General features: G+C 37.9%; 1 protein-coding gene across 6 annotated transcripts in view; it reads left to right on the top strand.

Annotated features, from left to right (window-relative positions):
* Mast2 (microtubule associated serine/threonine kinase 2) overlaps window positions 1–22,005 on the top strand; it is a gene marked incomplete at its 5' end in the record, with an annotated part of 194,810 nt that overhangs the window by 79,310 nt on the left and 93,495 nt on the right. For 4 of the 6 annotated variants that reach the window (XM_013521604.1, XM_005398689.2, XM_013521602.1 and 1 more), the window contains 1 exon segment: window positions 8,288–8,482. In XM_013521604.1, coding sequence (XP_013377058.1) covers window positions 8,288–8,482 — 195 coding nt within the window. 6 annotated transcript variants of the gene reach the window in all.

The raw sequence follows: 22,005 nt of genomic DNA, 5'->3' as shown, positions 1-22,005 counted from the left end.
TGAAGCCTGGCACAGCACTGTCAGGTGAATGGGGTGTCACTCCTGTGACTATATTATGTATATAAGATTTTGTTCAGCTAGTAGACTCACCAGTGTGACTGTGCTGGTTTGGTTAAATGAGCAGTCTTACTAGGAAAGCTCAGGTGAAAAGAAACTTCAGATAGCTTTTAAGATGTGTGAGTGAGTTCTAGCTGATAGCCAGCAAAAAGCTAGTATCCCAAGTCCTACAACTAACTACTCGGATTAATTCCACCAACTACCTAAATGAACTTGAAAGTGAATTTTGAGGCAAATTGTGTGTGTTGATGAAAAAAATGTATATTCTGCTGTTTTGGGATGAAATATTCTAAATGTCTGTTAAGTCCATTTGCCCTATAGTATAGTTTAACTCTTAATTTTTTTTATCTGGATGATCTATATTGGTAAGAGGATAGTTTCAAAATTATCCTTTATTATTGTATTAAAACTGACATCTCTCTTTATGTCCTGTAGTGTTTGTTTCATAAAACTGGGTGTGGCACAGTTCCATGCACATATATTTACAACTGTTACATTTTCTTGATGAATTGTGCCTCCTTATTTATCAATATGTAGTTACCTACTTTGTCTCTTCTGACTGATTTTGGCTTGAAGTCTGTTTTGTTGGAAACGGTTATAGCTATTCCTGCTTGCTTTTGCTTTTATATCCACTTTCAGTCTGTGTGTGCATTGCTGGTCAGGTGAGTTTCTTGAAGACAACAAACAGTTGGACCTTGTTTTTTAATCTAGTGAGATAGCCTGCATCTTTTATTTGGTGACTTTAGACCATTGACATTCAGGTTCATTATTGAAAGATGTGTACTAGTTTTTATCACTTTGTTATTTTTCTGTTGATTTGCATAATCTATCTTTGTTTCTTTCTCTCTTATTTATCTTCTTTAACCAGATAAAGGACACAAGATATAACTCTCATTCTCTAAAAATCAAATTTTTGTTACTTCGCATTATTTATGGAGCACTATGTTCTCACTTCTCCCCAACTTAATGCAGAATAGGCTAGAAAGATACCTGTTTACTTTTTTTTTTTTTTTTAAGACATGGTTTCACTACAGGCTGGCCTTGAACTCACCATGTAGCCCAGGCTGGACTTGAATTTGCAGTGATCCTCCTGGCTCAGCCTCCCTAGTGCTAGGATTACAGGTGTGCACTACCTGCCTGGCCCATTTACTATTGTTAGTGTTCTTTCGAAAAGTATAGCCCAATAAGATGAGATCCCAGTTGTTGATTCTTTGTAGTATTTCCTGTGTGATCTGGGTTTTGTTCATGAAATCTCTGCCTGTACCTATGTCTTCAAGAGTTCTACTTATTTTCTCTTCCAGCGGATTTAGTGTTTCTGTTTTAATATTTAGATCTTTGATCCATTTTGATTTTAGTTTAGTCCATGGTGATAGACATGCATCTAGTTTTAGTCTTTGGTATATGGAAAGCCAGTTTTTCCAGCAGCATTTATTAAAGAGGCTATCTTTCTTCCAGTGAATGTGTTTGATACCTTTGTCAAAGATAAGTGACTGAGTGTGTTTGGAGTTGTGTCTGCATCTTATGTGTTCCACTGATCCCCTGGTCTGTTTTTTCTTGTTTTTTTTTTTTTGCCATTACTATGTTGTTTTTATCACAGGAGCTCTGTAGTATAATTTCAGCTCAGAGATTGTAATGCCCCCTGCCTTGTCTTTGTTGCCCAGAATTGCTTTTGTTATTCTAGGTCTTTTCTGGTTCCTAATAAATTTTAGGATTGTTTTCTGTAAGTCTGTGTGGTGTGTTAATGGTATTTTGATTGAGATTCTGTTAAATCTATATAACAATTTTGGGAGTAAGACCATTTTCACTATGTTGATTTTCCTACCCAAGAGCAAGGCATATCTTTCCATTTTCTGATACCCTCTGCAATCTCCTTTTATAGAGTATTGTAGTTTTCTTTTCTTTCTTTCTTTCTTTTTTTTTTTTTTCTTGCCTTTTTGAGATAGGGTCTCATTATGTAGTTTGGTCTGGTCTTGAACTCACTTTGTAAGCTGGCCTCGAGCTCTCAATGATCCTCCTGCCTCAGCTTCCTGAGTGCTGGGATTACAGGTGTGCGCCATCATGCCCAGCAAGTACTATAGTTTTCAATGTAGAGATCTTTTGCTTTCTTTGTTAGATTGATTCCTAAGTATGTCTTTTTTTCGGGTGCTTTTGTAAAAGATGTTGTTTCCCTGATTTCTCTCTCAGTGAAGTTGTTTGTGTACAGGGATGCTATTGATTTTTGAGTGCTGACTTTGTATCCAGCTATGTGGCTGAGTTTGATTATTAAATCTAGTAAGTCTTTTGGTGGAGTTTTTGGGACCGTTTCGGAAGAGTATCATGTCATCTGCAAATAATGATAATTTAACTTCTTCCTTTCCTGTCCTGGTTCTTTTTATTTCTCTCTCTTGTCTAATTGCTCTGGCTAATGATTCCAGAACTATATTGAACAGGAGTAAGTGATAGGGGACATCCTTGTCTTGTTCCTGATTTTAGAGTGAAAGCTTTCAGTTTTTGATCATTTAGTATTATGTTGGCTATTGATCTATTCCAATTTTCTCTAGGGTTTTTATCATGAATGGGAGTTGGGCTTTGTCAAAAACCTTTTTTGTGTCTATTCAGATGATCATGTGCTTTTTGTCTTTGGCTCTGTTGATATGGTGTATTGGACTTACTGATTTGGGTATGTTGAGCCATCCCTGCATTCCTGGGATGAATTCCACTTATATATATAGATAATCTTCTTGATGATTTGCTGCATTCTGTTTGCTATTATTTTATTGAGGATTTTTGCATCTATGTTCATTAGGGAGATTGGCCTGTATTTCCCTTTTTTGGTTGGGTCTTTCTGTGGTTTTGGTATCAGGGTAATACTTGTCTCCAAGGATGAGTTAGGGAGTATTGCTTCCCTTCCAATTTCAAAAAAATCATTAGCAGAGTGAAAAGACAATCCACAAAGTGGGAAAAATTTTTTAACCAGTTGCTCCTCAGACAAAGGACTAATATCTAGAACATATAAAGAACTGAAAAAAATCAGATCCCCTACATTCAAAGAACCAATCCAAAAATGGGCATCTGAGTTGAATACACACTTTTTAGATGAAGAAGTACAAATGGCAAATAAATATATGAAAAAATGTACAGCATCACCAATCATTTGAGAGATGCAAATTAAACAACACTGGAATTCCATGTCACTCCAGAAAGACTGGCTTTTCTTAAAAAAAAAAAAAAAAAAATAGATGCTGGCAGAGCTGTGGGGAAAAGGGAACACTTCTCTGCTGCTGGTGGGAGTGTAGACTAGTGCATCCACTCTGGAAATCAGTGTGGAGCTTCCTCAAAACACTAGAACTAGAGGTCGCATTTGACCCAGCTATTCCCTTTCTTGGTATTTTCCGAAAAGAATTAAAATCATACTACAGCAATATATGTGTACCCATGTTTATAGTGGCACAATTTGTAGTAACTAAATCTTGGAAACAAGCCAAATGCCCATCAACAGATGAATGGAATAAAAAGATGTGGGTTTTTTTAATATAATGAAGTCCTACTGTGCTAAATGGATGGATCTTAAGACCGTATTCTTAAGTGAAATAAATCAGATACACATGTGTAAACATCACATTGTCTCACTGGTGTGAGAAACTGAAAGTGTAAATAGGAACCAAATTGTACAAGAGATATAGTAAAGTGGGAAGAAATTGCTCAAAAGGAAAAGGTAACTAGGGAGTGGGGAAGGGGGAAGGAAGGAAGGGAAAAGAAAAAATAAGAATAGAAGGATAAAATGTAAACAAAGTATTGTAAATAAGGGGGGAGGAGAATGGGAAGAAAAAAAAACCCAAATTAAGGTATATCATGTACAGGTACAAATTCCCTATGATGAATGTGATCATTGTATATACCTAAATTGTACCAATAAACTTAATTACATTAGAAGAAAAAGTATAGTCCAGTGGTTCCTACCATTGATTTTAGAGACAGACTACTTGTAGTCCCATAATTTGGTACTTCTTGAGAGGTACTCAGTTTCTGAGAGAGCATCCAGTTATCTTTAGAACTTGTAGAGAACAGGGAATTCTGAAACAGGAGCTCTGAGGGCTGATGAATTAGGGTTAGTACATGGAGAGGAAAAATAAGCACATAGTTACCAGAAACAATGAATTCACTTGGGTGATTAAAACAGAACAGTCACTCTCAGCCATGACCCTTAATAACAAATACATTTTCCATTGTGAACCATCATATATATTTGTATGTGCATATTTATATGATTTCGGTGATCACTGTCAGAAAATTTCACAAAACAGTGGTTACCTTTACTATGTGTGAAGTGCTCTGTTATTTTCTGTTTTGTTCCCTCTTTTAAAAAAACATTGAACCCAGGTGTGGTGGTACATGCCTGTAATCCCAACACTCAGGAGACTGAGGCAGGAGGATCATTGCGTGTTTCAGGCCACCCTGGGCTACAAGTGAGCTCAAGGCCAGCCTGAACTGCATAGCAAGACCTTGTCTAAAAAAGACAAAAAAACAAACAAACAAATAAATAAATAAAACATTGACCCTGACTTCCAGAATTTATTTCACAACTTACTAAGGAGCTGTGAGCTACAGTTGAAAAAGCACTGTTTGGAGTATGAATTAACCCTTTGAACATTACCCTAGGAAATTGTTTGGCATAATTTGCTATCCAGATGAATGAGAAGAGCCTATCAGAACTGGTGGTATTCTGCAGCAAGTGATAAGACTTCAACTTACTATTTGGCTCCCTCAGCTACCAGAGTTTAGCTAATAGTTTATCACTTGATTTTCTCCTGGTCAAGCTGTTTTTCTCAGATGTTTTCTTATTTGTTTGGATATACCTCCTCCTTTAGACTCGGAGATAGCTCCCAGGGGTCAAGACTTATTATAATAGCTAATACTTCTATAGTGTCTTCTCAGTGGAAGGCATATTTCCATTTTACATGTATCAATCCTTACTTGTAACCTATATATTAGGTCCCTTTATCTTCATTTTATAGATGGGGAAACCGAAGCATATGTAAGTTAAGTAGCTCACATCAGTACGCTCTTCTGCAGCTTACCTTAAAGATGAGTGTAGTTTCCTATGTATTTCCTTGATGGTTTTTGGATGAAATTAAGCTCATTTCTGGTCTTACGATTTTTCTCACCACAAGGTTATTTAAGTAATGAAAGAGGATTAGGAATTGAATAATATAGTGGTGCCAAATTTTGAAAGAATATAGATTATTTAAATAGGTCAGATTCAGAATTTGAATAATGACTATCTATGCTTTGAGCCCTAACATTAAAAACCTGCCATCCTCCACCAATCCTGGCTTGACTATGCATAATATTGCAGAAATGCCCACTTATTCTTAGCTCATTAATTTACCAATTTGGGTTCTGTAATATTCTTTCTTCTAATCCCCTGCTTATTGCAACAGCTGTTATGTCCTGGCCGTTGCCTCCTGGGTTAATAGTATTTCTGACACAGTGTGAGTTTTCAAGTTGGTATGTACAGTTTCTGCCAGAGCCTTGACTGCTGCCAAGTCTCAGGGTTGAAAGTTGCAACTGATTTGTGGGGGAGGGAGTTTGGTGCTTGTCACTGACAAGGGAACAAGGTGCTCTCTAGGGCTCCGATTTGCTGCAGAGTAAGTGTGAATGATGTCAAGCAGATCAGAGGACAGCTGATTCATTTGGGATCTGGAACTCTTCACTATGCCTCACCGCAGCCTCCTGGGATCTTAGGTCTTTTGGTGGAGGGGGAAGTTCTAAATATCTTGCTTTTGGGGAAATATTTTTTAATTTTTCCCACAAGTGAGAATTTTTCCCATTGGTGAGCCTTTGTAAGTTTCGTTTGGGTGACATGCTCCTTGTGTGAAAGGATTTCCTACCTGGACTCCAGTGTGAAAGGGTAGAACTTCAGTATCCAGCAAAACGATGAAACGAAGGAGAGAGAGATTGGGAGCACCATCCCTGCGGATTCAGTAAGGAGGCTGGGGTCACTGACTGGAAAATGACAGATGTCAGGAAAAGAACTAATGCCAGCTAACACCCAGCTTTGTTTTCCTGCCAGAAGACACTGCTGTTGAGATGCCTGTTGGGAAGCGGGCTGGGCTGGCTTGAGTCATTCAGGTTGAAACAGTGGGCCCTGACATGGACTTGTGGAGTTCACAACTGTGGAAACTGAGTTGGATATAATTTTAAGCGTTTTTAGGTTCACGGAGAACTGTGTTAACGAGAATAGTTTTCCCTCTTGCTTTTAAAGCAAATATTTGTTTAAAGTTAATGTCAAAGCTGCAAGTACAGGCCCCAGGAATGTGAGAAACAGATGGAAGTGAAAAGCGTCTACTCCTTTAACTGAAAGGGGTTTTGCATTTTTGCCTCAGGCCTGTCATCTCAGAACCCCAGACCTGCCTTTATCCATATTGGGGTCTGGAGTACACCTTTATGGTGTGCCTTGAATTTTATTTCTCTCTTGGCTAATATAGAAACATATAGGTGAAGATTTCAAAACTGGGGAGTCGGAGAAGCCCTCCTCTGCGGCATGGCTTTTCTAAGACCTGCTCAGGCTTATTTAATGAAGGAATGTTTAATGAAGAATTCATCAATTAGAAAACAGGGGATGAGTCCTAGAATTTATTTTGCCCCCATTACTACCTGTAGTATCTTGAACTGTTCTTGCTTAACTCCCAGGTGGAGGGGCAGCTCTAAGTGTTTTCTTTCCAGTCTTTAGTGCTTATCTGCAGACAGCAGGACTCACACTTCTTCGGTGGCCTCCTTTGGTTGATACCCTTTTGTGCCTGGGAATGCTGATTAATTGGATTAGCAGCCCCTGAAAACAGCCCTTGTTTGAAATATATAAATAGAAATATTGTATACTTTAAAACATTTTTTGTTCCCATATCTAGATTTAAAAAGTAAAGATCATAAAAAAGAAGCTTTATGAACTGAAGTGTCAGAGATGGCTTGTTAGCAAAATGAAAAATTTACATGGAATTTGTAGTTTAAGAAAATGTAAGTGATCAATAGTCATGCTCTTTGGCTATTGGTACACTTTTATTGAGAATCCTTGTTCTAGTGACCAAATTTGGAAAATACTCCTGAGGAGCTAGTAAGGAGTTTATAAATCACGTTTGCATTTTCACACAGAGTTTTTTTAGTTTCTAACCCATTATATAACCAATTTGCAGAGTAATGATTGGGAAGAAAAAGGAAATGAGGTTTGGTTTATACATTTTTATAACCTCAATAATATATTTTTCAGGCTGGGCATGGTGGCGCATGCCTGTAATCCCAGCACTTGGGAGGCTGAGGCAGGAGAATCTTTGCGAGTTCCAGACCAGCCTGGGCTACAAAGTGAGCTCAAGGCCAGCCTGAACTGCATAGTGAGACCCTGTCTCAAAAAAAGACAAAAAACAAACAAACAAAAATATGTATATATATTTATCAGAATACCTAAACATTTTATGTGATATTTAAGACTCCAAGACTTTGTATAAGTGATGTTATTTAGATCCACAAATACTTTTAGTGACTTATTGTATGTTTAATTAGCTTTAACATATATTATAGGCAAAATATGTTGTTTGTATAAACACTGTGAACCTGATAGTTAGTTTTCATCATCTGTGCTGTATCCTACCAATAACAATTTAGAAATATAACTTTCATCTGTTTTCAACCTAATCATCTTATTTAATAATCTTCAGTAGTATTTACCTATCAATATGGCTAATGTTATTTTTAGTGAAAAAAGAAACTAGAAAAGCTGAAATTTAAATAGAAACAAAACTTATACAGAATTATGTGATATTATTTGATATAGTCATTAGGGAAAAGTTAGCTAAATAAGTTGGTATCGTTGTAGATATAATCAATAATATATAAATGTTTGAGGATGTTTTATTTTTGTGGACATATACATTTCTTGAGAAAGTTTTAGTCGTCAAACATGAAATATTACCTGTTGCTTACCAGTTTATAACTGATGAATTTAGTGTTGTATTTGCCCCCAAGGCCAATTCTAAATACTTTGAATAGTCAAATTTAAGCTTTTGATTCTAACTCAGTGGATTAAGTCTTAGTTTCCTATTGTCAGTCTTTGCCAGCATTATAAAATATTTGAGAATGACATTTGACCACTTAACTTTTCTTGAACCTCTTGCTTAAACTAACCCACTTTGAATGTGTTTCTTTTTGGTTGAGCAGTTATCACTGACACTGTTTTTCTCCTATTGTGATGCCTTGTCAGAATCTCTACTCTTTGCCGAGGAGCTGATGTAAACCAGCACATGTTCTCACCCTCATCGGCTCCAGCCTTCCTCCTCGCTAAAGTCCCATTTAGCGCTGATTGTATTCTGGCTACTTCTCCTCTTGCTTTTTTCCTGACCCCACAAGCCCACAGCAGTCCTGGCAGTCCTTGTTCCAGCCGCCCACTGCAGTGGAGGTAAGGAGAACTGCCATGGCATGAATGTGGGTCTTGGCAAGTGTTGTGGCTATATAGGTAAAACTTATACCTCATTCCTTAATAATAGGGAAAAACTGAGTAAGAGTCGCAGAGAAGAGTGAAAGGAATTCATAGATCTCTGCTATATTCAAAAGTTCAGGAGAAGGTAGGGTAGTCTGTTATTACTAAGATAATTGGGCTCATCCTGACCACTAGACTGCCCTGTGAACTGTGACTTATGACTAACCCATAGCATAACAGAGTGCTAATAAGCTTTTCCATTAACAGGAAAATTTGAGTCCAGAATAGGCTAAATGACTTGCTCAAGCTAATGAAGATAGCTTTCCTCCTATTCCTTTCTGCTTCCTTTTCATATATTCCACGTTGTTTGAGTATATAATGTGCATTAGACACTGCTTTAGGTGTGGAAGACAAACAGTGACCACAAAGTGATAGAAGTTCCCATCCTTAGGGAATTTAGGCTCTAGTGGAGGGAGAGAGAAAAACAAGTTAAATATATATCTAACCTAACAGATGGCCAGAAGTGCTACCGAGAAAGATATGGTAGGATAAGGAAGGGTAGGGAATGTGAGGACCGGCAGTTGATATTTTATATAAGGTAGTGAGGGAGGTCTTCAGTGGTTAGTTGAGTTATCAGCAAAGATGTCAAGGAAGTCATGAGCCAGAATGGAAATACCTGGAGAAAGACTATTTATTTAGCCTGAGACAACAATGGGTGCCAGCAACCTCATCTGGGAGCTCGCCTTATGTGTCATTGTGCACTGCACAGTCCTGTGAAGGAGACATGGAATAAGTTACATGATGCGTGGTGAGAAGCCAGGTCTGAAGTGTAGTGGGGCTCCAGGCTCAGTGGACCTGTAAAGCTCAGTATAGTACTTGTTTTTAAGCTGAGTGAGACATTAGAGGGAATATTAAAGTGAAACAGTATCCTGCTCAAAACATCAAAAGTTAGAAGGCTACTCATGTAATCCCAGTAAGAAACAATGATTGTCTGAGCCTATGATGGTGCAGATGTAAGAACTGACAAATTGGGGATGTATTTTGAAGCTAGAATTGATAGGATTTGTCTTTTTTTTTTTTCTTGGTTTTTTTCCGGTACTGGGAATCAAACTCACGACCTTGTGCTTGCCAGGCAGGTGCTGTGCTGCTGAGCTAAATCCCTAGCCCCAGGATTTGTTGATAGATTAGATGAAAGTGAGAAAAAGATAGGTTAAGGATGATGTAAGACATTAGACTTAAGTGGCTAGAAAATTGAAGTTAACAATTAAGGAAGATTTGAAAATTATAAAGAGATAGCTAATTATACATGGAGCGATTAGAAAATACAAAGAATGTTTAAGTAAAAAAATTTATAACTGTAAAAGACACATTGGCACAAATTCCCCTCAGAATACTCTCCCTTGCTTAGAACACACTTATCCTATTCTTGCTACTTTCTAAAGCAGTTCTTGAAGTTCTCTTTCACGTCTTTATGAGGCGTTATTAATAAAATACAGTGAATGTTACTGCTGAGTGCCATCTAATGGAAAGGTGGCCTGGTAAAAACACGATGCATCCTCATCCACCTTATTCACTTGATCTGGCACCATGCAACTTGGGGCTCTTCCTCAAAGTCAAAATGAACATGAAAGGTAAATGTTTTGTATCAGTTTAGGACATCAAGGCAACCATGACCATGCAGTTAAAGACACAAAAAAAGACTTACAGAACTGTGTTAGGAAGTGGCAAGAACAATGGGATAAGCATGTTCTGGGTGTAGGGGAGTATTTCAAAGTTTATTAATGGCAGCTTATGTCTTACTATAATGAGATTTTTATTTATTTATTTATTTATTCTTTTTGAGACAGGGACTTACTATGCGGTTTAGGCTGGCCTTAAACTCACTTATGTAGCATAGCCTGGCCTCAAACTTGCAATGATCCTCCTGCCTCAGCCTCCCGAGTACTGGGATTACAGGTGTGCACCCCCATGCTTGACTATAATGAGATTTTAAAAATATGAATACACTGCATTTTTTTTAATCAAACCTTATGCATTTAGTGAGAGATACTGAGGTTTGGGTTACAAATATATGATTAGAAATTGAGAACATATAAATGAGCCAGTGAACAGCTATTAATAGAGAGGAAGAAATGTCAGTGTATTGAATCTAGGGCCATCTGATTTTTATAGGTTAAGGAGATAATGATGAACTAGCAAAGGAGAAACTGAAAAAAAGTAACTGTTCAGGAAGAACCAAGAGAGGTATCATGGAAACCAATTTCAAAAATATGTTGAAAAGGAAGGTATACTTGGTTGATCAATAGGAGTTTGTTAAGCTTTTATTTTTTATTTTAAAGAAAAGTAACCTTAAGAAACTAAAAGTTAGGTGTAGTGGTGTACACCTATTATCTCAGCACTTGGGAGGCAGAGGCAGGAGGATCGAGTTCAAGGCCATCCTGGGCTACAAAGTGAGCTCAAGACCAGCCTGAACTGCATAGTGAGATCCTAACTCAAAAAGAGAAGAAAAAAAAAAAAAAAGAAAGAAAGGAACTAAAGAGTACAAGCACAATACATTATACAGATTTAAGTGGCATAACTAGATGTAGGCACTCCAGTTTTGCAGACAGTTTGGGACAGTGTTAGATTGCTGTAGGACAATGTCAGGGTCTGACTCCACCCTGAAGGCATTCCTTTGAAAGGTACTAGTCCTTGGTGTGTAAGACTGAGAAAAATAATGAATAGCACCCACGGCCTGAGGTATGTCTAATCTTGACATATGGATTGAAGTAGGAGTACCTCTTGATGTGTGTGATCTTAGGAACACACAACCTAGGGTAATGTCTGAGGTGCTGGGCATGAAAACTTGTTACAGTTCATGGTTTTTTTTTTTTCTTGCCCTAAATTTGGTCATGTTTGGTTGCTTTATTAGTGCTTCATTCCACTTATCCCATGTAAAATATCAGTTTAGTGGTATGACAAGATTTTATCTTATTTGCAGAATATTTTTGTGTTCCTGTAAATAATCTTGAGATTCTGGGATGCAGATATTTGAAGACACTTTGGTCATTTTGAGGATTATTTCCAGGCTTTGTGTGGTGGGACGTTAGCCTTTGGGATTAATTTTTCCTTTCTACGGAAGCAATACTGCCTGAGTTCTTTACTTGATATCTATGTATTGTGAGTTTGTTTTTACTCAGGCTGTTGAGAACATGAACTCTTTGTGGCCTTATGTGAGCTCTGGGAAGTGTACCACAGGCTAATTTTCTTGGACAGTTTTCTTATTCACATGCAATGATTAGTACCTAGCCAAAGCCTTGAGAAGAACCCCCTACAGATCTCCAGAGTTCTTTCTATATAATTTATATTTTGAATCACTTTTGAATTGCTTGTAGACTTTATTTGTTCTAAAGTGAGAGGATTTGGAGCAAGAAATCCTTATGAGCTGGGCATGGTGGTATATGCCTATAATCACAGTACTTGGGAGGCTGAGGCAGGAGGATTGCCATAAGTTTGAGGCCAGCCTGGACTACATAGTGAGACCCTGTCAGGAAAAAAAAAATCCTTATGAGAGTGGGCTTTGTGTTGTAAGGATTCTAGCCTTAGTCTGCTTCCTACTACATAGTGATACTTTCCATACAGTGTCTAGCAATAAGTTATTTTGCTATTGCTTGAGCTTCCTCAGCAAAAAGGAGTTTGTTACTGACTTTTGCAGCCATTAGTGCTAGTCAGCCATCTGACCTGTCCTGTGTCACATGTGTGAGAGCCTTTCTGTAGACTCATATGGCAAAAGGACAGGTGTTCCTTTGGGCCTCCTCCAAAATGAGGCAGCCTTTGAACTCCTGTTTTGGTAGTGCCAGGATTATTTCTTGCCAAAGAGAAAGTACTATTTTCATTTTACCAACACCTGCTTTTTTTGTTTCTCTCATTTTTAAATATCTGCCTTTCAAAGTAATTCCAAAAGGTGAACAATCAGTAGAACTTGTTCTTACCCTGCCCTGGCCATGTACTAGTCATAAACAAATGACTTCCCTTCTTTCCACTTAGGTTTTCTAAAATGGTAATTGGTGGTACATCAAGATTGCAATAAAGAGTCAAGTGTCCGATTTAGACTACTACCAGCTCAAAAACTCACGTTTTGATGATCCTTTCTACTTAATTTTACGTCCATTAATTTTACTGTTATTTTCAGTAATTTTCTCATATTTTATCTTTCCCATGGAAAGCTTTAAATATCCTTTACCATATATCCTTATTGTGTAAACCTTGTTCCTGGCTGAATTGAGGCACTAGTGGCTGGTTGCTCTTTTGTCTTCTCATGCAGCTTGCTAACTGTTACTACTGAAAACTGGCCCATTGGGCTTGCTAGGGCATGAATGAAAATGGGAAACATGCTGAATTACATTCTTTTAAAGGCCATTTTATGCTGTGCATGGTGGTATATCATGGGTTTCCCAGATACTCTAAATGCTGCGGTAGGAGAATCCTAAATTCAAGGCCAGCCTGGACTATTTAGTGAGATGCTGTCCCAAAGTAAAATTTTTTTAAAACCTAGGGATGGGGCCAGGCATGGTGGCACATGCCTGTAATCCTAGCACTCTAGAGGCTGAGGCAGGATGATTGTTGCGAGTTCGAGGCCAGCCTGGGCTACAGAGTGAGCTCAAGGCCAGCCTGAAATGCATAGCGAGACTCTGTCTCAAAAAGACAAAAAAACCCAGAAAAACAAAAAAGCCAAAAACCTAGGGATGTAGTTCATGGTGGATTGCTTGTTTAGCATTAGTAAGGCCCTGAATTCAATCCCTAGTACCATAAACTGGGGGTTGGTGTGGAAGTAGGTATTAAATAGCAATGAGGAAAGTCCATTAGAAACGGTTTTTAGCTATTCATTTATCATCTGTCAGAGAAGGATTGACTTCAGAGTATCCATAGGAGAGGTGATTCTATTGGTAGTGAAAGAAACACCCATTTTCTTTCTTCAATTTTTTTTTTTTTTTTGGTCTTTTTGAGACAAAAAGACATACAGTTCAGGCTCACTGTGCAGGTCAGGCTGGCCTTGAATTCACTTTGTAGCCCAGGCTGGTCTCGAACTTGAAATCATCCTCCTGCCTCAGCCTCCTGAGTGCTGGGATTATAGGTGTGTGCCACCAGGCCCAGCTCCCATTTTCTTTTTAAAATGAAAATACAGTGGATTCTCAAGTTACGACTGGCCTGACATAGAAACAACTTGGGTTATGATTGGAATTTTAGTTTTAATTTATGACCAAAGTCGAGTTAAGACCCGAATACACGCCATTTGTGTTTCCAGATGGTCTCAGATACAGAGTTAACCCTTAAGGAGTTCTGAAAAGAACATTACAACATCCTTTCCTGTATGGAATTAGTTGAGAAATCCTGGGCCGAGGACATGGAGATCTGCCTGTATACAGGAGAGAGACTTTGAAGGCTGTGTAGAGGAGCCTGATTCTTCAATTGACAACTTGAGTTACAACCAGCCCTTGAGAACGAACTGAGTTTATAAGTCAAGAGTCCACTGTATAAGGTAATAAGGAATGTATTATTAAGTGCTTACAAGAGTTCACAGGGCTAGGACAAGGCTCCTCAAAAGACTGCACATGCCCTAAATCAGATTTAATGTAGGGCACAGAAATTCACAAGATTGGCCTACAATGGGTGCCCACAGAGTCAAATGTAGAGATGTGCAAAAGGTCTGTCCACATGCTAGAGATCTGAAGGATTCAACCAAAGGCCTGGAGCCCACAACTATGTCCTATACGAGTCTGCATCAGGAGGCTGAAAGATCTTCCGCGGAAGACCGAGGAGTCTCTACTGGGAGGTTGAAGGGTTGGTGCTAGAAAACTAAACAATCTGTGCCAGCAGGCTGAAAGACCAGTGGTGGAAGCTGAAGAATGTGCACAGAAAGCCAGGAGACGATGCCCAGGGCAAAAGCAAAGACCAGAGTGCCTCTGAAGAGAACAGCTGAAGCTCCTCCAAGGAAAATCAGCCACAGTGACACTCCTTCAAGGAAGATCAGCTGAAATTCTTCTCTCCTGTTCTCCTTTTATACCCTCTTTGATACCATTCCAACAACTATCCTCCTCAATGTGGGTCCTAGAACCATGCTGACAGTTCAGCCGGTTGTTCCCCACTCAAACTGACAACTAACTAATTAACCAGCACAATCCACCCCTTGTCAGTATGACAGCCAGACACATTTCCTTAAGTGTAGTCTCTAACAGCAGATTTGTAAAGAATTAACATGTCTTGATCTATGCAGATTTATATTAATACAGCAATTGGATGAATACAATTCTTATTGCACTCATTTCCACACCAAAAAATATTTAAAGAGTTCTCAGAATTCAAAATTAAAACCACAATACCTTGACTAACCTGATTACAAACATATCTAAAAACTACAAATGTACATGCTTCACAATAACTCCTGTCTCTCTTACTTTATTCTGAAATCTTAAAAATGCATTTAATACTAAACAATGATTAAAATACCAAAAAGCAAATGAAAAGAAAAATCACACCCATAAGTAAAAAATTAATAATTTATTTACAAAGTGCAATATATCAATACAGTGTATCCACATTAAAAAATATAACTTCTCGAGTTTTAAAACCCTTTTGGTTTTCATTTATCTACATTATTTAACATTACTTTAAAATCAACATCATATTACTACATTGAAATCATATTAGGTGAGAGTTACTATAATCGCAGTCCTTGCTTCCCAGGAACCTCAACAACAGAGCATGGCAACACTGGGAGACACCCCGTGGGATCTCCTACACTCCAGATACATGCTTCCTTTCCCCCAGTGTAGAGTTACTGTGGTGAAAGCCCTCAAATCATCTTTTCCATTACCCTGTTCCTTTTTAACAACCATGTTCTTCTCTGCTTTATCCTTGAAATCTATAGCCCATGGGAGCCTCCACTCTGGCTAAACCCAGAATGCTTTAAATCACCCTGCTGAGCCCTCTGCTCTCAATTCCCAACATTGATCCAGCCAAAAGCCTTCAACAGTAACCATGCCACTGCCCCAACATTAGACTGCCTTGAAATTGCTTTTGCCACCAAGGCAAATTCCCTGGACACAAGCAAAATGCAAACTTTCTGCCACAATGTACACTGCCTGGGATCCAATAGCCAATGCATTCCTTCTTCCCAACAGAAGCTTCCTGAGCCTCATTTTTACTGGCAGCATTTCCGTCAGTCCTCTGGTTTTCCAAATTCTGATCAGAGCCTCCCATAGTTTAAACTCTTCCAGGGCTGCTTCTTCAGCTGGCTCTCAAAATATTTCCAAACTGTTCCCATGAACCAGTTCCAAGGGCCCTTGAGCCACACAGCCAGGCAGTGTCACAGCAATGACCTCATTCCTGGTACCAGTTTTGTATTAGTGCTTACAAGAACTTGCAGGGCTAAGACAAAGCTCCTCAAAAGACTGCACATGCTCTGAATCAGATTTTATGCAGGACACAGAAATTTATTAGATTGGCTTTCAGTGGATGGGTACAAACAAGACATTAATCAACATGTACAAAGTTACAGTTGCATAGGAGAAATACATTCTAGTGTTTTATTGCTAGCATAGTGACTATGGTTAATGTGTGGTACATTTCATTATAGCTAAAATAGAAGATACTAACTTTTCTTACCACAGAAAAGATGAACTATTTGAAGTGATAGATATGTTAATTAGCTTGTTTTGGTGTTTTTCAGGCAGGGTTTCAATGTGCAGTTCAGACTGACTTTGAACTCACTTCGTAGACCAGGCTGGCCTCAAACTCACAGGGATCCTCCTACCTCTGCCTCCTGAGTGCTGGGGTTATAGGCGTGTGCTACCACACCCAGTGCTTAATTGATTATTGCACAGGGTGTACATATATCAAAACATCTGATTGTTCCCTGTAAATATATACAATTTTAAACATTTGGACTGGGGATGTAGCTCTGTGGTAGAGTACTTGCCTAGTGTGTGGAAGGTCCTGGGATGGATTCCCAGTACAACAATAAAGTAACAACATGGATAAAACTGGATTATGGGTTAAGAATAAAACTGATCCATAATCATGTATTACAATTTTATTATCATTTCCTTAGTCTCTTCTATGGAGCAACTTCATAATGTATCCTTAAATTTTATGACCTTGACACTTTGGAAAACTGCAAGCCAGTTCTTTGATAAAATGTGCTCTATTTCAGTTTGTCTTATATTTACTTATGAGTGAATCTTTGGCTGGAATATCACAAAAGGATGTTGTGTTCTTCTTGCATCCTATCAGATAATGTAGACTTTGATATTGTTCCATTAGTATGAAATTAACCCTGATCAGTTGATTTAAGGTAGTTTCTGCCAGGTTTCCACTATAAAGTTACTTTTTCCCCTTGTAATGGGTAAGTATTTTATGAAATTATGTAAGTACTATCTTACTCATCAAAAAAATTTTTTTTTAAAATTTAAACTGGGAGGGGGCAACCCATTTGGGATTCCTCCTGTCTCTCAGGAGTTATTCCTATTCGCTATTCCTGTTGGACATGGTGGCACATAAGGTAGGAGGATCACTGTGATGGAGGCCAGCCTGGGCTACATAGTGAGTTCAAGACCAGTCTGAACTACATAGCAAGACCCTGTCTCAAAAAGTAATAACAACAACAAAACCTATTCCCCAGTCCTTTTCCCCAATAACTTTTCCTATTCTTTAAATAAATAAATTAATTAATTGATTAAAGCTAGGAAGGTGGTATACACCTGTAATTCCAGCTAATTTGAGAAGCTGAGAGGGCAGGAGAATTGTGAATGTACGACCAGCCTGGACAACATAGACCCCATCTCAAAAATTTTTTTTAAAAATATTTAAATTTTTAAAAATTTAAATTATCTTCATCAAATTTTAACCCACAATTTTAAGCATCAGTTGTTTTTTTGGCTATACTGTTTTATTTGTTGTTGTTTTTTTTGTGGGGTTTTTTTTTTTTTTTGGTGCCAGGAATTGAACTCAGGACCTCACGCTTGCCAGGCAGGCACTTGTGCCGCTGAGCTATATCCCTGGCCCTTGGCTATACTGTTTATAGTATTCTGTTTGCCAAATGGTTCTCTAATTCCATTGTTCTTTTTTTTATTAGTACATGTTTGTAGTATATGTTTGTTCATATTAGGGAATAGGTATGTACACTTAGCATATTTTAATTCTTTTTGCCCTTTCCCTGCCCCCCGCCCTCTCCATCTCTAGATCTCTTCCTGTTCACAAAAGATCTGCCTACATATTCCATATTGTCTATCTTAATTACACTTTGGGTTTTTCATGTAAGAGAAGTCATATAATATTTTTTTTGACAAGCTCTCGCTGTGTAGTCCAGGCTGGCATTGAACTCACTCTGTAACTCAGGCTGGCCTCGAACTCACTGCAGTCCTCCTGCCTCAGCCTCTTGAGTGCTGGGATTACAGGCATGCACCACCATGCTCGGTGATGATTTTTAAGCTTGTGCTCCGATTTATTTCACTTAACATTATGGTCTTTAAGCTTTGCACAGTGGCAATATCATAGCCAATGAGGTTTATCTGAGGTGTGATTTTTGCTAATTTAACACTTTTCCCAACATTGTGGTCTCTAGGTACATTCATTTTCCTATAAATGACTCAAATTTATCCTTTATGGCAAAGTAGTACTCTATTATGTTTAAATGGCATGTTTTCTTTATCCATTCATCTGTTGATAGATATATATAGCAGCTTCCTAGATTTAGCTATTATGAGTTGTGCTGTTGTCAACATAGGTATGCCTGCATCACTGTAAAATAATGTCTTTCTTTAACTCTTTTGTGAAGATACCTAGAAAGGAATAGCTGGATTGAATGGAATTTCTTTCTTTTCTGTTTGTTTTTGTTTCTTTTTGAGACATTTTCTTGCTGTGTAGTCCAGGCTGGCCTCAAACTTGCAGCAGTCTTCCTGCCTCAGCCTCCCAAATGCTAGGATTATAGGCATGCACCACTGAATAGAATTTCTATTTTTAACTTTATTTTTCTATTTTTAACTTTGTTGTTGTTGTTGAAAACATATAGTAATAAACATACATCCATTTATGAAATAGCACAGGGACAATGCAAACATTACAGAGTTATGGACAGATGAGCAGGAAGATATCAATGGCTGCTGTAATACATGGTGGTATCTTCAAAGTGGTTTCTCACGAAGACAGAGATACGTAGGAAAGATCTAACAAGTAGTTATGGCCTAAGGGTTGTGAAAAATAGCAGATTACCTCCTTACCAGTGACTCCTTTCACCGAGGTGTGATGGCTGGAAGGAAGGCCAGGATTGAAAAGAAGGACTGAGAGACTAGCACCAGTGTCCTGCAATAGGCTGTTTACTTTTTCCTCTATAGTCGTGATATTTTTAACTTTTTGAGGAATCTCCATACTGATTTCTGTAGTGGTTATACCAGTTTACATTCCCCCCAATAATGTAGAGAAGGCTTCTTTTTCCCCTGCAACCTCACCAGCATTTGTGGCCTTTATTTGTGGAATAAGGTCGAATCTCAGTGTTGTGTTAATTTCCATTTTTCTGATGGCCAGAGGTGTTGAGCATTTTTCCTTGTATTTATTGGTCATTTGTATTCCTTCTGAGAAGTTTCTGGCTTCTCCTGTGACCAAAGAATAATATCAAGAATTCACAAAGAACTAAAAGATACCCCAGACACTCCCTCATTTTTTGTTCTATATTCATCAGTTGGTCTTCCACTATGAAAGTTTTCTCCTCTCTTTATTCAGTTTTTCACCTACTAGATCACATGAACCCAGTAGATTGCTGTTTTTATTAAGGTTTATTATAATCTATCATTATATTTTGATGTTTATATTGTACTATATTTGTTCAAGGGGGGTTTCTTCATGCTGGCTTTGGTGTCTTTTTCATTTCCCCATTATTTTTTAAGAACTTGCGAACTCTTTGGCCTCATAAAATACATATTTCTGTCTAGATTATTTTGTACTCTTTCCCCTAACCTTTGAATTAGCTGGCTATTTCTCTAAAGTGCATAGTTCTTTTTGGTGGAGAATGTTACTTAAAAGCCAAGATATGTATAGCAGATATAGTTACTGATATTTGGGTTCACTGTTTCCATGAAATTTTTGTGTGTATCATACATGTATTTTAAAAATATAAGCTCATATTGGTGCTTCTTCTTTTCTAATTCATTCTAATTTTCATATTTGTAATTTTCTTCTTTGATATTAAGAACTCTGACTCCCCTTAACTTTGATATACTTACTTAGTTGATCATTTTTTCCTATTTGTAACTAATCTCCATTTGCAACCACTGTTCTACTGTGTCTGTGCCCTTTTCACTTTGCTGGGTCTCTATGACCCATACCAGACTGACATCACTGTTCACTGTTGTCTCCAAGCAGACAACTTTTTTTTTTAAACTTACGAGTGTTGAACCTAGGACCTTGACATGGAGCTAATTCCCAGGTTTTTTATATTTTTTCTTTTGAGATGGAGTCTTACTAAGTTACTCAGGCTGGTTTGGAACTTGCAGACCTGCAGCCTCAGCCTCCCAGAATGCTGGGATTACAGACGTGTGCCACACACCCAGCACAGACAACCTTCTCACTCCCAGGCTCTGACATTCCATGCCCAGAACCTGACCTCTTCCCCCTATACATACCCTGTGGTCCCTATCACCATCTTATGGCTTCTAGATTGAGTTATTTGGCTTTTTGTGTGTGTGTGTGATGCTGAGTATCAAACCCAGGGCCTTATGCATGAAAGGCAAGAGCTCTACCACTGAGCCACATGCCCAGCCCTAGATTGAGTTATTTGGGAAGGAAGAGAAGACTCCATTGTGTACATCAGCTATAGCCTATACATTAATTTTAAAAAGTTTTACGAGATTGTTTGCATGCTATAAGATTCAGCAATTCTGATTTAGTTGTTTTCTAAGCTAATAGAATTATGCAATTATTACCATAATCTTTTTTTTCTTTCTTTCTTTTTTTTCTGGTACCGGGAATCGAACTCACGACCTTGCTCTTGCCAGGCAGGCACTGTTCCACTGAGCTAAATCCCCAGCCCCTATTACCATAGTCTAAATGTAGAACATTTCCATCACCTAAAAACTTCCTTTGTTCCCACTTGAAATTAAATTAACTTCTATTCTCAACCCTAGGAAACCACTGATCTGCTTTTTTGGCTCTATAAGTTTGTTGTTTGAACATTTCATATAAATGGAATCATACAGTTTATAGAGTTTTTTGGTTTCTGACTTTTTTCACTTAGCATAATGTTTTTGAGGTATATCCATGTTGTAGCATGTATTAGTAGTTCATTTATTTCTATTGTTGAATAATGTCCCATTACTGGATAAAACATACTTTGTTAGTTCATTTATCAGTTGATAAATGATTGTTTCCAGTTTGGGATTATTATTTGTGATTTTCCTGTCAGTGTTTGCATACATAACTTTGTGTGGACATATATTTTCATTTCTCTTGAGTAGAGACCTAGGAGTAGAATTATGTTGTATTACCGGTGCGGTTAACCCCCACTTCCCTTGCCCAGGTGGTGCTGATGATGGAATCCAAGGCCTTACAAATGCTAGGCAAGTGCTGTACACTGAGCTGCATACCAGTCCTATTCATAAATAGCCTTAAACTGTTTCCTGCAGTGATTACATCATTTTACACTCCCACCAGCAATAGAGGAAGGTTGATTTTTCTACATTTTCACTGATACTAGTGTTCTATCTTCTTGATTATAGCCATTCTAATGGTATACAGTATAGTGGTAGTCATTATGGTTTTAATTTATATTCCCTGATTACTAATGTCCTGAGCATTTTTTTTGACATGAGCATCTTATCACATTATTCATAACCACTGCTATATCTTTTTTTATGGACTGTATTCACATATTTTGTCCATTTAGAAATTATTTTTATTCTTAAGACTGAGTTTTAAGTTCTTTCTAATGCTTGATACAAATCCTTTGTTAGATATTTTCCCTGTGCATGTGGCTTATCTTTCCATGTTTTTGATGGTGTATTTTAAAGTACAGATTTTTGTTTTGTTTTGGTTGGTTGGTTTTTTGAGACAGGGTTTCGCTATGTAGTTCAGGCTAGGGTTGAACTCACTATGTAGCACAGGCTGGCCTTGAACTTGCAGTGATCCTCCTGCCTCAACCTCCGAAGTACTGGGATTACAAGTGTATGCTACCACACCTGACACTAAATTTTTTCTTTTATGGATAATGTATTTGATACAATATACAAGGACTGCCTGATTTAAGGTTCTGAAGATGTTCTGTGGTTTTATCTAGAAACTTAATGCATTTAGTTCTTAAATTTAGGAGTTATCTGAGTTAATTTTTGTGTGTTGTATGGTGTTTAAAGTCAAAGACTTGTGTGTGCATATGTGTGCATGACTAATTGTTCTAGCATAATTTATTGAAAAGCTATTCTTTACTGTACAATCGTTTTGGAACCTTTCATTCAAATCAGTTGATCGTAAATGCTAAT

This window comes from Chinchilla lanigera, unplaced genomic scaffold, assembly GCF_000276665.1.
Source record: "Chinchilla lanigera isolate Chin_1 unplaced genomic scaffold, ChiLan1.0 scaffold00063, whole genome shotgun sequence".
Lineage (NCBI taxonomy): Eukaryota > Metazoa > Chordata > Mammalia > Rodentia > Chinchillidae > Chinchilla > Chinchilla lanigera.
This window is presented reverse-complemented; position numbering and strand designations above follow the sequence as displayed.